The sequence below is a fragment of the Spinacia oleracea genome, chromosome 4, assembly GCF_020520425.1.
Source record: "Spinacia oleracea cultivar Varoflay chromosome 4, BTI_SOV_V1, whole genome shotgun sequence".
NCBI classification, from domain to species: domain Eukaryota; kingdom Viridiplantae; phylum Streptophyta; class Magnoliopsida; order Caryophyllales; family Amaranthaceae; genus Spinacia; species Spinacia oleracea.
In genome coordinates this window covers 26,626,390-26,642,686 of record NC_079490.1, presented here as the reverse complement: position 1 = coordinate 26,642,686, position 16,297 = coordinate 26,626,390, and the positions used below count along the sequence as shown (strand labels likewise).

The window sequence follows — 16,297 nt, the reverse complement described above, 5'->3', positions numbered from 1 at the left end:
TAAAAAGGACGCCTGTCTCAAAAATGACGAGGCGTACCTTATCAATCACAAGTCACTCACTGAATAGTGGCTCGTCATTAAAAAGGACGCCCGTCTAAAAAATGACGAGGCGTACCTTATCAATCACAAGTCACTCACTGAATAGTGGCTCGTCATTAAAAAGGACGCCCGTCTCGAAAATGACGAGGCGTACCTTATCAAGTGCAAGTCACTCACTGAATAGTGGCTCGTCATTAAAAAGGACGCCCATCTCAAAAATGACGAGGCGTACCCTATCAATCACGAGTCACTTGTAAAAAAAAAAAAAGGGGGGGGCTCGTCACCAAAGGGACGCCCGTCTTAAAAAGTGACGAGGCGCACCTTGGCAACCGCAGGAAAAACACTAACTTAGGGGCCCGTCATTAAAAAGTGACGAGGCCTACCTTAGCAAACACGGGTCACATGTCAGGATATCGGCTCGTCACTAAAAAGACGTCCACTGTAGACACTGGACGGGAAAAGCTTAACTTGCAAAAACAACAACCTAAGAGAATACTCACCTTCTCCTCCAACTCGGCCTTGGCTTTCTGCATCTTGGCCTCATAGATGTCGGCCATCCAATCGGTCATATCGCCCTTCCCAATATCCGCCGCCGATAACTTGCTCATCCCTTCCTCTGTGAACAAAAGAAATCCAAAGTTAGAAAAAATGAATAGACCAACGCGGAACGGCACATAAATTGGCATACAACCTCGAGTCATAGAATATCCTAAGCCTACGGCCGCTAGAAAGGCCTCGTTCCGAAACTGGCTAATGTGCGGCAACCACTCGGCCGGCACATGGAAAGTCTTGTCCACTGTTAAGTGGTAAGTGTTGGCCTTGAACAGGACCATTATCTGATCCCACTCTTCGGCAGTAAGGGGTGGAAGGGGCTCGTCACGGTCCATATAGTTGGCGTTGCAGTTCCAGCGGCTCATCCTCTCATACATCTCCTGGTCGTCCGTGTAAAACACGACCCACCTTTTCCTCCACATATGCCATTTGCTGAGCTTGCCGACCACTGTCTGGTAGGTACCACGGCTGCTCAGATTAAACCACCCTTTGGCGGCACTGGGGGAACGAGAGAGGGAGACCAGATGCAGAAAAGCGTTGAAAGACGGCTCCACGTCGTTCAGCGCACATTTGGCAATATAGCCAAAGATATCAGCCCACGAGTTGGGGGTCAGCTGGGCCACCCCAATGTTAAAATCGTCTAACACTTCCACAACGAAGGGGTGTGGAGGGAATCTCATGCCGAGCTTGATGGATGCGGCATACACGGGTAATTCTCCCTCGGCAAGCAGGCTGACGGTCGAGTCCAGACCGGCCGGCACGCGCATCTGGTACCCTTCCCCCACGCAGAGGTCGTCCCTCATCTTGGCCCCGTGCCTGTCTAGCCACCGCATCCAGCCTACGTCTGGTTGAATCTCCGGCGGAAGCAACTGGGCCTCCTCCCGTCCTCTGGGCCTAATAGGCTGGGGAGCAGCCTCTTGCTCCTCGGCGGCCGATGACAATGGAGCGACGCTTGACTCCCCCACTGCCTGGCTCGCTGTACCCCCTGACGAGCTTGCCGCTTGCTCCCCCACCTCGACATATTCGTCAATCTCTTGAAAGAGTTCGGCATATTCTTCGTCGGCTGCCGGGGCGGTGGAAGAATATCTCTCCCTAGGGGGTGTTGATGCTTCTTCCCGCAAGCGCAAGCGCGTAGGATCTGCCGTTTGCTTGGTTCTAGCCATGCCTTCTGCATAGTGAACGAAGCACGGTTTAGGAGTGACCAACAATGAAGAAAAAGACGCGATTGGACGTCCGCCCCGACAAAAGATGAACGGCGGAAAAATCTTAAATAAAACCTCCAAACCCTTACCTAGTACTAGGAGGTCGGCCGCTAACAAAGAGAAAAATGACGAGAAGATAACAAAAACAAGAAAGAAAGGCGAAAACTAACCTTGAAAGATCTGCGAAGTACTCGGTGAAGAACAGGATGAGTTTTGCGAAGAACAGGATGAGTTTGACGAAGAAAAGGTTGAGTCTCGCGGTGGCCGGAAATCGCCTAATGGTGGTGGGAATACGCCGGAAATCGCCTATGAGACAGCTCTGTGAAAACGAAAAGTAATAAATGAAATTTACCCCCCCCTCTATATATAGGGAGGGGCAAAATGGAGAAAGGTGACACGTGTCACCACCTCAACACCTGTCCCAAAGATGAAGATGCAAATCAAAGGTCAAGAAGCGATACCCGGAAAGTGTTTCCAGAAATGCCCTTCTTGAGGGGCAAATGTTGTGGGCAAAATTACCATGCCTTCGTGTACCAATGAGGATGTGACACATGGCACGTATTACGCCCCCTAAGCAGAAACCATACGAAGTCTACTCCGGAGCATGAGTATTAATCTAGGTATCTACAATGTATGTGTATTTGTATTTAAGTGTGTATAAATGTATGTATTATACCTATACCTGGAAAGGGGCTTAATTAGTATGTATCCCAAGTGAATGACTAAGCACAATAGGCTCAAATAGCCCACTATTGCCAAAAGGGGCCAAAGAATTGTAAGGAGAAAGGACACATGTCCTCCTCCCATACCCCAGCCAATCATGTAAAGGGAATATTAGGTCATTCCCACAAAAACCTAGTACTATAAATAGTCCCACTTCCCTAGAAAAAGGGGTCACAATCAATACATTCAAGGGCAATTGCTGCTCTGCCTTCTCTCTACTTTCTCTCTCTATAAAAATACAATCTTGTGAAATCTTTAAAAGTTACCGGAAAACCTCCAAGGTATCTCACCGGAAAAAACCCACAACACCCTTCTTATACTACCCATCTCTCATAAACTATAGCATTAGAATCATTTATATAACGAAATAAAAGAACGAAAATATAATAAAATTATAACATAGAATAATAACATAAATAAAAATATAAATAAATAAAGTAAAATAAATTAAGAAAATGCGTAGCGAATAAATTCGAAAATAAAGTTATTAATTCGAAAATATTTATAATTCCTAATTAACGAATTCTAACTCTTGAAACAACTTTTAAAAAAAAAATTGAACTTCTTTAAAAAAAGTGTACTCATTATATTTTTGAATAATAAATAATAAGAAAAATAAAAATGTCGAAAGTATCACTTTAACTTGAATAATAATTTGATTTCGAACTTAAATAAGAAGTATTATATACTTTCAAACAAGATAAAAGGAAATCGGCCCCCCAAAAAAAAAGTACCAATTTTTTTATCACTATAATACGTAGAATCTCGATTTTTAAGAAATTTATTTTAAATAACTAGATAGTTAGGCGCCTAAAAATTTATTAAAATAAAACCTTAGCTTCTAGATACCACTTTGTAACACCCCGACAATTCTCTCTTTTCTAAAACAACATTTTAATATAAAACGTAGAGAATTATCAAGGCATTATCGCCCGTGTGAAAACGTAACGGCTTATTCAGAATTTTGCAGCGGAAAACATAAAACTAACTTTAGGTTTATAAATAATCGATTACAGGTTTAATCCCAAAAATCATCCAACGAAAATAAGGAAATATAAATAGTACGACAAGTTTAAAGTCCCAATTAACAAACCCAAGTTAACTTAGCAAATCAAAACTAAATACAAGCTCTCTATTCCCAATCCCAATGATGCAACATCTTCAAACCTGCAGATGGACAATGCTTATTGATCCTTAGAGACTGCTCACCAAAGATTGGGTCATCACAGGATCAATAAGGCATAGCCATGATCAACATGCACAAGCAAAAGCACGTAATCAGCAAATCTGAGTACTACATACTGAATCAATAATAATCCTAACATGATTCTATTAAACGAACAATCCTAATATGGTACTAAATAAAACATAAGCAAGGATAATCAAGATATATTGACTTGAAGACTATATTTGACTGAACTAGACCTTTGTATCATTAACATTATTTTAATTGAAATAGTCAATGGACTGAGTTGTCTACTAGAAACTTCTTCTTCTTCACTAAGGAAGACGAGGTACGGGCGCGACTCCGTAAACCCCAATGACCTGCGATATCGAGGGACTTTTAAATAAAAATAGAACCGGTGATCAATCCGGCCCCAGAAAAAGCCATAGGCTACCCATGACCCCAACTCCTGATTGTCCGTCACTTTAGACGTGCATAGTCTAAAGCTATTGCTACTCATTTTCACTTTTTATGACTTAACTTTTAATACTTGGTTATGACTCATCAAACATAAATATTATATTCAACAAGTAAACACAACTTCTTTTATCTTTGAATTAAATCAGTGATCACAACATTCAACCAAGAGCCAATTCCAACTATTTTAATCCTTCCTTTATCCATATTTAAAAACCTTTATTAGGTATAAGGTTCAACTACCAAACAAGGTCCTCGGCCCTTATAAAGTAGTGAAAATCTAAAGAGGAACAACGATCAATAAAGATCTAAACCAATATTAAATAATATAAAGTTCCACAAAACCAACATGCTTGCATCAATATTCCATGCTAACATGATTCAATTCTTATAAATAAAGTTCTATGCTCAACGCATTAATTCAACGACATTGAACATGAAATTCCAACATAAACAAGTTCATAAATATATTCATCATATTCTCAATACAACACACATCCAAGCACACGGTATGTACGTACGTACCTTGTGTAAACAAACTGATAGGCCACTTTAACGAATTCAAAAGTCGCCCACAAAGAATTCTCCGCCTAAAACAATCAAGAAACGTACCCAAATCAATTCCTAATCATTGGCAACCATAACAAAGCATTCTAAATGCATCCTAAACATATTTAGAACATTTCCCAATATCAAAACTTAAACCTTTGATTTCCTAGCATCATAATTATTGAATTAGTGATTGAAATTCGTTGAAAACTCTTTGCAAACATCGTACTTTAAATTTTCAGAAATATAACTAATTTCAAACTACTCCAAAACATAATTAACATTCTTAAAATCATAAAAATAATAGCTTTAATAATGTATAATCATTTTATTATGATTTTAGAACATTAAAACCTTAAAAATCCATGCTTTAATAATTAAATTCCTTATTTCAACTCAACTATGTAATCTGAAAATTAAATTATCAATTAAGCATAATGTATAATCTGAAAATCTAACTTAATCATAAAAACTTATAATTTATATTCACGAAACATGAATTAAATTAATAAAACTTCATTAAAACCCTAATTTAAACGTAATTAACAAATCTGAAAATAATTAAATTAATTTCGACAACATATAATCTGAAAATTAGTAATTAAATCATAAAAATCATAAATTTATTCAATCAAAACATAAATTAAATTGATAAAGTATAACTAAAGCATTTAATTACTTAGGGTTTAAGAAATAACCAAAAGGAGGAGAGAAAGGGTGCTGGCCGGCGGCAGGGAGGCACGGCAGCTGTGCTGGGCGGCAGGTGGTCGTGAGGAGCGACGTCTTGGTGGTGCTTTGCGTGGGCAGCAACCAAAGAAAACAGAGTGAGAAAGAGGGAAGCAACGAATGAACGAAAGAGAAGGAAGGACCAAGAAGGAGGAGAAGGACTACCGTATGGAAGGACGACGGTGGTCCGGTGCAAGGAGGGCGGTTGTGTGCGTTGATTGGTGGCTGCGTTGCGGCGACGACGAGGGTTGCTGCGCGAATCAGAAACGAACAAAGGGGAGGGAAGCAGTGGTGAGAATTACGAAAGGAAAAAGAAAGAAAGAAAGAAAGAAAGGGAAAGAGAGACGACGGAGGAGATGAGTGTTACCGGCGACACGTGAGAGGTTCCGGCGGTGAGGCCAGCGGCTGCGCAAGGAGGAGCAGAGAACTGCAGGGAGGACTTGTTTGCTGTACGTGAAACAGAGAGAAGGAAAGGGCTTTGGTGTGTTACGTGAAAATAGTTTGAGCTTTGGATTTTTATGTTGGGCTTTCCCAAGTGGGCTAGAATTATGATTTAGCTTTTATGATTCGAATCCAAACTGAATAGGATCGTTTTCTAAATTTAATCAATTTTCGTAATTCAAATTCTTTTCAACTTAAAATTCTAAAATTATTTTCGATTTCGTAAAGTTGAAATTATTAAAATGTAATAAATCAATATACGTTAATTATATATTTATTACTTAAAATTCATAAATTCTATTTAAATATAAGTAATATACATTAAAATATATTAATAAAATTTATAAATTTACGGGGGATTACAGTGCTTGCAAGAAAATTTAATTTTGTTACCATTATTTCACTTTAGGCCATTATTTACTACTTAGCATGCATGTTCGCCTGTTCGCCATTTCGCCAACCAAGCTGGAAAGTTTTCAAAAGATACTTTAGATTTTGGTTAATCGGTTTATCTGATAACCGTATCAAAACTGCGGTTAACCGTTTAAACGGTACGGTTACGGTTCTTGAAAATGTCGAACCGAAAATTTCGGTAACCGAACCAAATCAAATTTCGGGACGGTTAACCACCCATGAACACCCCTTATTAAACCACCTACTTTCATGCAAAATATTTACGAAAATGCCATCACTGAGATAAACTCGGAATTTATCTCCTTACTTTATTAAGTTACTCCCTCCGCTCCGGAATACTCGAAACCTTTTCCTTATAAAGTCATCCCGAATTATTTACAAAGTTTCTAAAAATGAAAACTTTTATTAATATAATATCAATTTCTCACTTACCAAAGGAACCCTACATCCCTACTCATTAAAAACAAACATTATAAAATTCACCCAATTAAAAGTTAGACCTACTATATATATTACTCCACTATCAACTTTCATCTAATTAAATAATTAACACGGATGGAGTATTTTTATTTCGTTTCTCTCCTTCTGTTCTCGATAAAATTCCAATTCTCAAATTAATTGATAAAATCCTCTTAGCATTCAAATTGCCACCGAAATCGAAGGATTGAAACCTCCACTGTGTAAACTCGTGAAATTAGTTTAGAGTTTTGCTATGTAACCTATGCGCTCGATGTTTAATTAGTTAAATAAGAGGTAGTACTGTTTTTCTGGGTTTGAAGCTAAAAGAGGAACTGGGATTTCTGGGTTTTTTTGTTTTATTAGGGTGGGAATACGTGACATGTGAGTTGTTCATTACATATGGAATTGAACTCACTGAAGATTTGAGTTTTGATAATGTCATGGGAAAATGTAAGGCATTTAGGGATGCACAGAAGGTGTTTGATGAAATGTTTGGGAGAAATGTTGTTTCTTGGACTTGTATCCCGTGTATGCTTGATGGGTATGTTTATTGTGAGGACTTGATTAGTGCAGAAAGGGAGTTCGATGCAATGCCGAAGAGAAATCAGGTCTCATGGAATGCCATGATATTGAAGGAGAAGACAGAGATGAAGCAGAGAGCTCAAAGAGGAAGAAGGGAAAATCAAAGGAGAAAGGAAGGAAGCAAAGGAGGGAAAACTAAAAAAAAAAGGAATTGGGCTCCAAAAAACAAGGAAAAATCTTCTATAAAATGGGCATGTTGATTGACATATTAGTCAACTCCAACTCGATACGACGACTCTGCTTGAACCATCTCTACAGAGAAGTTATCTGGGAAAGAAAGGGGAGCTTAAATAATAATTGGTGACGTGGTATAACTGTCAGGAAAATACTGTTGCGAGAATTGAAGTATTCCGTCCATTTAATATTTTGGCGCTCAAAAACACAATTCAACACTTTTCCCTGTTACTCTTCTTTGATCAAACCCAAACACTAAAACATTCAAGAACAACGTCTCTCTCCTCCCCCTGTAACTCAACTCTGATTAAACCCAAACACTAAAATCTTTCAAGACTGTAATCGCCATGGATAACGGGAAGGGCAAGAACAAAGTAGATGAATACGATCAAGAACAGAATTATGAAGATGAATATGGCGTAAGTTCTTCTGCTTAATTCTTTAACTGGGTTTTATTTTTTAGATTCTTAATGTTAGTCTAATAGTCTTCTCCAATTTCTTTTGCATGATCGAATTTCTGTTAATGATATCTTACGAGTGAATTAGTGCTTCATTCAACTTGTTGTTTACTTTCCTGATCAGTTTCTTCCATTTTTATCATCATTTTCTGTCCTCGTCAAAATATTAGTGAAATCATCCTGTCGTACTTGTGTTCAATTGATTATTTCTTGTCAGTTGAATGTTATGGATGTTGAGGATGTTCTTGAGTCTGGCTTTGATGATAATGAGACTGAATTTGATGTAATAATATTATGTAATAATTATATTGATGTAATAATATTGATGTAATAATATTATTTACCTCTCAATTTACTTCTGCATTATCGTTTTTCTGGGTTAATTGAACCTTCTGAATGACTTTTAATGGCGAATTAACAGAAAAGAATCAAAGGGGTACGTGTTAAAATTATAAGGTCACGAATGGCTGCCATTACTAAGCTTCGTTTTCATTCATGGAGTTCCACTAACTATGACATTACATCATCTAACTATAACTACGACTTACAAAAACAGAAATATGCCCATGTACATCCTCCAAACAACTTCTTGTTTCTGAATCACCAACTTTTTGGCTTTATTCAACTTGGCATAAACTAGAACAAAAGCTTAGTTTCTTAGGATTTTGGTTTATGTTTTTAATCTCGTTACAATAATATTGGTGTTGTTACCATGAAATCGTTCATCTCGTACTTTGTTCAACTGATTAATGCATCTCGGTTACCTTCTTGAATGAAGTAAATGTTAATTTGTTGGCTGAAATGCTGGGTGTAATAACAAATTCATGTGACATGCTTGGTTTTCTTTGATAGATTTGTACTTTAAGGCAGAATCCAGATATAATTGGTAGCAGTTCAAGTTACAATGAGCTTCCTGAAAGTGGTGAAAAATCTGTGATAGCTGAGCCAGATGAGCCCCTCCGACAGATAAGTACAGACTTAGTACTGGCAGCTCCATGTTGTCAAATTCAACGATCTCAGAGACTAAGTGATGAAGGTTCTGGAAGGAAGAGAATGAGGGAAACTGGTTCAAGTGGCCAGAGTCAATTTCATCATCAGTTGGAATCTGGTTCAGGTATGCTTGAGAACCATCAGTTACGTCATCAGTATATTTTTAAGCAATTATCTTCGAACATGTTGCTCTCATTAGTCATTACTGATCATCTACGATTCTGAACGAAGGGGTCTCGGGTTCATACCATTTGGAAAGCCCTGGCACAAGTAATTCTTCTTCAAGCTTGCCAATATCTAACATGGATGAGTAAGAACTTGTGAATCTCATTTTATATTTATGGCCTTATTAATTTTTTTGCTCTTAAACATCTAGTATTTGCTAACACTCTGGTGAATTGCGCTTGAGAAGGTTGCAGGTGCAGACTAAACTACATTTGCAGGTTGAGGTATGGAAGTTCCCTAGGTTCTAGTGCATGTAAAATTAAGGCTTCACTCTTAATCCCTGAAAAATATTTATTTTGAATGTATAGGGACTTGGCTTAACTTATTTGAACTTAATTTTCCTCAAAACTTAATTTCAGTAAAGTGCAAAGAACAAACCTTTGAATTGTTGATTTTGTGGTCTATCACTAATTGTTTTCTGCCAGAAGTTGAAGGCAATTGATCAGTTTGTTTATTTCTTTACTTATTGTAGGCTGAGAAGCACTTACAGCTACGCCAGGATGCAGAACGAAGATACATGGCGGTGATGCTTGAAAGAGTTTGTAAGATACTTTGACCGATAGTTACCCATGTCTATTTTCATTTTTCTTGTATGCTTCTGGCGCTGTTTAGAATTTAAAATCATTGTACAACATCCTGACATTGTTTACATTGCAACCTTATGCGGGAACTTTGGTTTGGGAAATTTAATGAAGTTATCGTGTAACAATTGAGGCCGTAACAGCTTCCTGTAAGTCTACGCTTGACAATCCGGTGATAGAAAAAAGTTTATTTGTTACTGTTGTATTATCCTGCCTGATATATGTCTGATAATAGACCTGTAATATCCATTGTTCTCTATTTTGAATAAATATGTTCAGTTTGTTCCCCGCCTACCTAATTGCTCATGCTTATGGTATTGTGGAAAATGTGTATAGGTCAACAAGCCACTCAACCTGGAGACAACCTTATTCCACCAGCACCGCAGCTAACTACAGACTTCCCATCTGAGACATATTCACCGTATCTTTACACAAATAATTGTGCATGGCATAAACAGGTCTGGTTCTGATGTTTGAAACAGTCAAATTTCTGATGCTTGGTTTTTTACTAAGGAATAGTAAGAATGCCTAACAATTAATACTGATCTAATGTTGGTAGAATATTTTTATCGAGATATATAGAACATGGGGGTAATATGCTGGACTAAATTCCCTTCAAATACTATTTTATAGAGATATTAGTGGCTTGAACATGAACGACTGATTTATAATTGTGTACTAGTAGAGATGCATTGTCTTAGGACACTTGAAATTAAGATTAATATAATTTAGTGGTTTATGTAACACCAATTTTATGTGACATATTTGCTATTCTTTAGATTTGTGCTTGACGATTTAATATTTTGATATCATGATTTTCCTGAAATAGATACCAGATTTTAAAGGTTGATTATCTCTGTTTTTCAGTTGAATGTTAGGGAAGTTGAGGAAGATATATCTCATGCTTCGAGTCAAACTAATATGTCCGGGCCTCCATCTCTGGGGAATTCTACTTCTGTTCAGACAAGTCTCCCTGAATTAGAGCCATCCGAGCCATCTCAAGGGATGGGGTCTCAACAATTTTCTCATGTTAGGGACAGTGCTTCAATCAGCCATCAACTTTCCCATTCTGATTTGTTAACGTTAATGAGAAATATGGCGAATTCTGCCTCTGCTCAAGGCCTGCCATATCTACCTGCATTAGAGCAATCTCCATGGATGGGGCCTCATCAACTTCCTCATAACAGTATCACTGCTTCAACACGCGAGAGGCCAATGCCCAGCCTTCAACCTGGTGGGGATCAAGTTGTTCCTTTCTATCCTGGTTTGGTAATGGTCACCAGTAGTATGTCGGATCAAGTTATTCCTTTTTATCCTACTTCTGCTGGAGTCAATGCCCCAATATTTCAGTCGCAGCCTCGATACAGTTCAACAAATCAATATGCATTAGTGTCATCTCCATGGCTGGAGTCTCATATCAGGAACGCTGCTTCATGTAGCCAGAGTCCAAATCCTTATCAGTTGAGATCTGGTTCAGGTATGATAGTTTATCACTTTCTTACTCAGATACCAACCATTACATGACAGTGTTGTATTATAACCCAGAAGGTTGGACATATGTCTATTTTCAATTGTCTTCTGGCGCTGTTTGCACTTTGACATTACTTACATTTTACCTATATTGGATTGGGATGAAGTTTTCGAGTAACAACTGAGGCCGTAACAACATTCTCTAAGAGAATATGCACAAAAGTGCATACTTGTCTCTAAGAGAATATGCACATACGTTTTGAATAAATCTTCAGTTTGTTCCCTGCATACCTTATACCTTATAGCTTAATGCTATGATAATGGAAAATCTATCATGAATCTTATGGTATTGGGAAAAATGCGCAGGTCGACAAGCGCAGCAAGGACCCCCAGCTGGATTCAACCTTTCTTCATCAGCACCACAGCTAACCACTCAGACCATAACAACATTCTGTAAGTCTTTGTTAGTGAAACAGAAAAACATTTTTCCTACTTGTCCCTAAAAGAGTATGTTTTAAATAAATTTTCAGTTTGTTAATTCCCTGCATATACCTTATATCTTAATGCTTAGGATAATGTCAAATCTGTCATGAATCTTATGGTATTGGAAAAAATGTATACAGGTCGACATACGCTGCAAGGCCCCCCACCTGGATTCAACCATTCTCTATCAGCACCACAGATAAGAACTGAGACCATAAGAACAATTTGTAAGTCTTTGTTAGGAAAACAAAAAAACATTTTCATACTTGTCTCTAAGAGAATATGTTTTGAATACCTTATACCTTAATACCTTATAGCTCAATGCTTATGACAATGTCAAATCTGTCATGAATCTTATTATGGTATGGGGAAAAATGTGTACAGATCGACAAGTGCATCGAGGCCCCCCACCTGGATTCAACCATCCTCCATCAGCACCACAACTAACAAACGCAGCACGTCCGCTTCAGCTTCGTCTTCATAATTTTCTTACAGAATGGCAGGTGTGGTTCTGTTGTTTAACCCATCCAATTTCTTTTACTTGGTTTATTACTAAGGAATAATCCCAAATCATTTTTGGGACTAAGGCTTTGTTGTTGTTATTGTTGTTGTTGTTGTTGTTGTTGTTGTTGTTGTTGTAGTATTATTAAGGAATAATAAGAATGAACAACAATCAAATACTGATCAAATAATGAGATAGGTTACCTAGAATTTTTTATCAGGACATGTTGAACATGTGGTAATGTGCTGGACTAAACTCCCTTCCATTGCTGTTTCTAAAGATATTAGTGGCTGGGACATGAATGACGGGAACGCCTGATTGATACTAGTAGAGATTACTTGAACTTCATTTTCATAGTTTCAAAGTTTCAATAGTCGTTAGAATAAAGTTCGATTCATGAATCAGATAATCATATTTATATTACTTTGCTTGTGCATTCTGCAGTTAATATGGAATGATATGAATAGGGAGAGACATGATACTTTGGGGTCTGGCGTGAATAATTCCCAAAATCTGCAGAGCATGATTGCTCCATTGAAGTCTGAAGTGGCTGATTTAAGAAATCAAATTTTCAAGCTAGAAGCTGAGTTAAATGAAGCAGAAAACCAGGAATCCAGGGATCCTGATAATGCAGAGGAGCCTTAATGGACTGAACTTCCAGGATTTGGTAGTTGCAATTCCTGTTGTCTTTAGCTGATTTCTATAAAAAACATGCACTGTAGTATGTTCCTAGATGTCACCTGAATGTTCTCTGCTATCAGGCAGCCGTTGTCTGAATTGTTTTGGACATAGTAATAATGAGTTTTAATTCGTGATACGGGAATGTGGATGATACTCCTTTACCTTTACTTCATTCCTCATATGCAATTTATGCATTCTGATAGATTTTTTTTTTATCAGACTCTATCTGTTGTTAAACAATCAACCATCTCCTGCTTGTATTACAATTAATTGTGATGCCTCCTTCATGATCCCACTCTAAACCACAGCGGAGAATGAATGGAAGGAACATCAATGGCTATTTATGCACAGGACGCGTTTTCAGCTGAGTTGTTGGCCGTAAAAAGTTCTTTCCTGGATTGAAGGGAGAAACTGGAATGTCTGCACTATTTCTTAACTGTGTAATGAGATCAATGGGAGTTCGTTCAGTTTGTAATTCAAGGCACAAATCCATCATTGATGTTTGTAAGGCAGGAATTAGGCAGCTTCATGGAGCAAGATTGATTTTTGAAGGACGACGCGCCAACAAAGTTGCTGATTTTCTGGCCAAGGAAAAACTGTAATTTGTGTAATCAAAATCGTATTATTCAAAACCCACCCCTTGATTGTATTAATCTTCTTTGTGATGACGCTTCTACCGTCTCTTTTGAGAACCAAGGTCATGTCAGAGATGCTCATGAACCAAACAATGATGCTATTGTAAATTTGTAATTGTAAGCGCTGCCAGTAACTCGTTGCTGCAAGCCATTTCTAATTACTAGTTAACAGTACGTGTGTTTGCACGTGATTTTAAAGATTTTAAGTTTTACTAAAATGAAAAAATTTATCACTGAAAAATAGATAACTTTTACATATTTATGCTTAATTTTTAAGCATTTTGCGTTAACTTTTACTCCGGTGTACAATATTTATTGTACACCCATTGTAAATAAGAATTTGTGAAATTATTTAACTATCTTATACAAGAAAAAAAATGTAGTAATTTGCATAAACACACTTTCTTTGTTCTTAGAGGAAGAGTGTAACAATTAGAGCTCTATGAAAATTTAAATTAATAATTAAACTCCTCTAAAAACAAAACAAAAAACATTAGGACGGTTATTTATTTATATCAATGAAAGATTTTTTTTTACTAGAGAATCGATCGTTAATTCTGGTATCCCAACGTTTCTTTCTCGGAATGGTGACTGATTAACATGCAATAATTAATCAATTCCTAATTAAGACAAATAAACAAACTCGCAATCAGAAATTACTGTGATATAGAAGCAGAATTGATTTTAAATATTTCGGATTTTTGAGTTGAAGATAAACTTAAAATTGTGGATCACAATTGAAAAATGAAAATAAAATATTGATATTAGACGGAGATGATTATGGTAAATACCTGAAAAATCTTATTAAATACCAGAAAAAAACTTATACTCCCTCAGTCCCTTAATACTCGCACCGTTTTGACTAGACACGCTTGCTAATGCACAACTTTGACCACTAATATCTTCAACTACATATTATAAAAACTTATAAAGATATTAATATTTTGAAAATATATATTAAGATGAAGCTAACATATATTACACTAGCATTTGTTTTCATATAATAAAAATAAAATAGGGTCAAAGTAAATTATGTAAATAGTGTAAAAAGTCAAAACTTTCGAGTATTAAGGAACAGCCGGACAAATGGAGTAATTTCTTTCAATTAACCATCCATGGCTTCCTTCTCTGAGTTTTGTAATATATTAATGTCAGACTGTTGAGTAGAAAAGAGATAAGGGATGCAAAGACCCAAAAGACATGTGTCATCAATAAAATAAATCTAGGTCTGTTTGTGATAATTAATCAAGATGAGGGGCAGAAGTGGAAAAAAAATTACGACAAAAGAACTTTGGGTGTTCGGCTTTTTATATAAGTGGGGAATTGAAGTTCTATTTGTATCACACAAAGAAAAAGAGAAAAAGAAAACGCTTATGCGTATCAATGTATGTTCTTTGAGAGACTACAGAAGATTTAAAGCATTGTGTAATACAAAGTGTTTTTTCATGAGATATATAGGAGATATGTATTTTTTGAACATGTATAAGGACAAGGTCGTGGTTTAATTTACAAACTTGATCAAACTCAAGGCAAATAAAGAAGAAACCAGTCAATGGGCATGTATAAAAGTAGGGGTGTTCATCGGTCCAAACCCGGACCGGACCGGACCGATCCGGACCGGACCGAAGACCGAAATTTGATAATTTGAGATCCAAAGACCGGACCGATTATGCTTGGATCGAACCCGGACCGGACCGATAAAATCGGTCCAAAACCCGGACCGGACCGATTTGGACCGGTTGTAGACCTTTTTCTATATATTTTTTATTTTTCTAAAAATTAAGGTAAAAAAGAAAAAATATATATAAAAAAATCAATTTTTAAGGCCTTTTTTGAAAGCTAAAATAAAACATATCACAATATAATAATATTTACAACATATTAAAGGAGAGAATTAACTTTTTAAGTATTTTATATTATATTTTATTAAGAAAAACCGGTCTGGTCCAAAATCGGGTTTTGGACCGGACCAGACCGGACCGGACCGAAGACCGGAAATTGATATTTCTCGACTCGATGACCGGACCGATTGTCTTCGGTCCGGTCTGGTCCGGTCAGGGTCGGTCCGGTCCGGTCCATTTTTTCGGTCCGGACCAATTTTTGCACACCCCTATATAAAAGTATGTTATATCTGAAATTGTCATAATTTTTTTTTATTAGGTTTGAACTTATCTTAATATATTTGAAATTAATCGCACCTTTTCTAGGGAATGAAACAAAGAATAATTTGTTTTTTTTACCACTTTTATAAAGTCCCATTTTGTTTTTAGCCATCTTACTTTGATTTTTAATTTTTAACTGTTTTACTTTAATTTTTAACTTATCCAACTTTCTCTCCACGAAATTGCAGTTCTCTCGCAAATTTCTACCCAAATTTCTTCAAATTTTAGAAAATCTATCATAAAAATGGGTAGAACTCGTCAATTTTATGCTGCAATTATCTCGAATTATTCGTAAAATTGAATTATACTCGAAATATTCATAAAATTTTAGAGTTTGTGGAAGAAAATTCGATGTATGTTGTACAACGTTCGAATATCTTCACATGAATATGCAAATTCGATGTCTGAAGCAGGTACTACTCACAATTTCTTATGTTTTTGCTAAAATTAGGTCAGAATAATTTTATATGATTTTCTAGGTCTAATTGTTTTAGAAATTTTGAAGCTCGAATTTGCGGAATTTTAGAGATGTTGTGAACGAACTTCTGATTGAATTCATGAGAAATTTGTGTGGATGGTTTTTTGTGCGGATTTTGGAAAATTTGCG

The 16,297-nt window shown here is 36.8% G+C and overlaps 1 protein-coding gene across 1 annotated transcript; it reads left to right on the top strand.

The window, feature by feature from the left end:
- The first annotated feature begins 6,825 nt into the window (after window positions 1-6,825).
- LOC110789918 (uncharacterized) lies at window positions 6,826-13,095 on the top strand. The gene is made up of 11 exons (XM_021994639.2): window positions 6,826-7,922; window positions 8,814-9,075; window positions 9,183-9,261; window positions 9,364-9,400; window positions 9,649-9,718; window positions 10,094-10,215; window positions 10,625-11,234; window positions 11,594-11,680; window positions 11,851-11,937; window positions 12,095-12,213; window positions 12,657-13,095. The coding sequence occupies exons 1-11, from the start codon at window positions 7,851-7,853 to the stop codon at window positions 12,855-12,857; spliced, it is 1,746 nt and encodes a 581-aa protein (XP_021850331.1). The 5' UTR covers window positions 6,826-7,850; the 3' UTR covers window positions 12,858-13,095.
- Window positions 13,096-16,297: the final 3,202 nt, after the last annotated feature.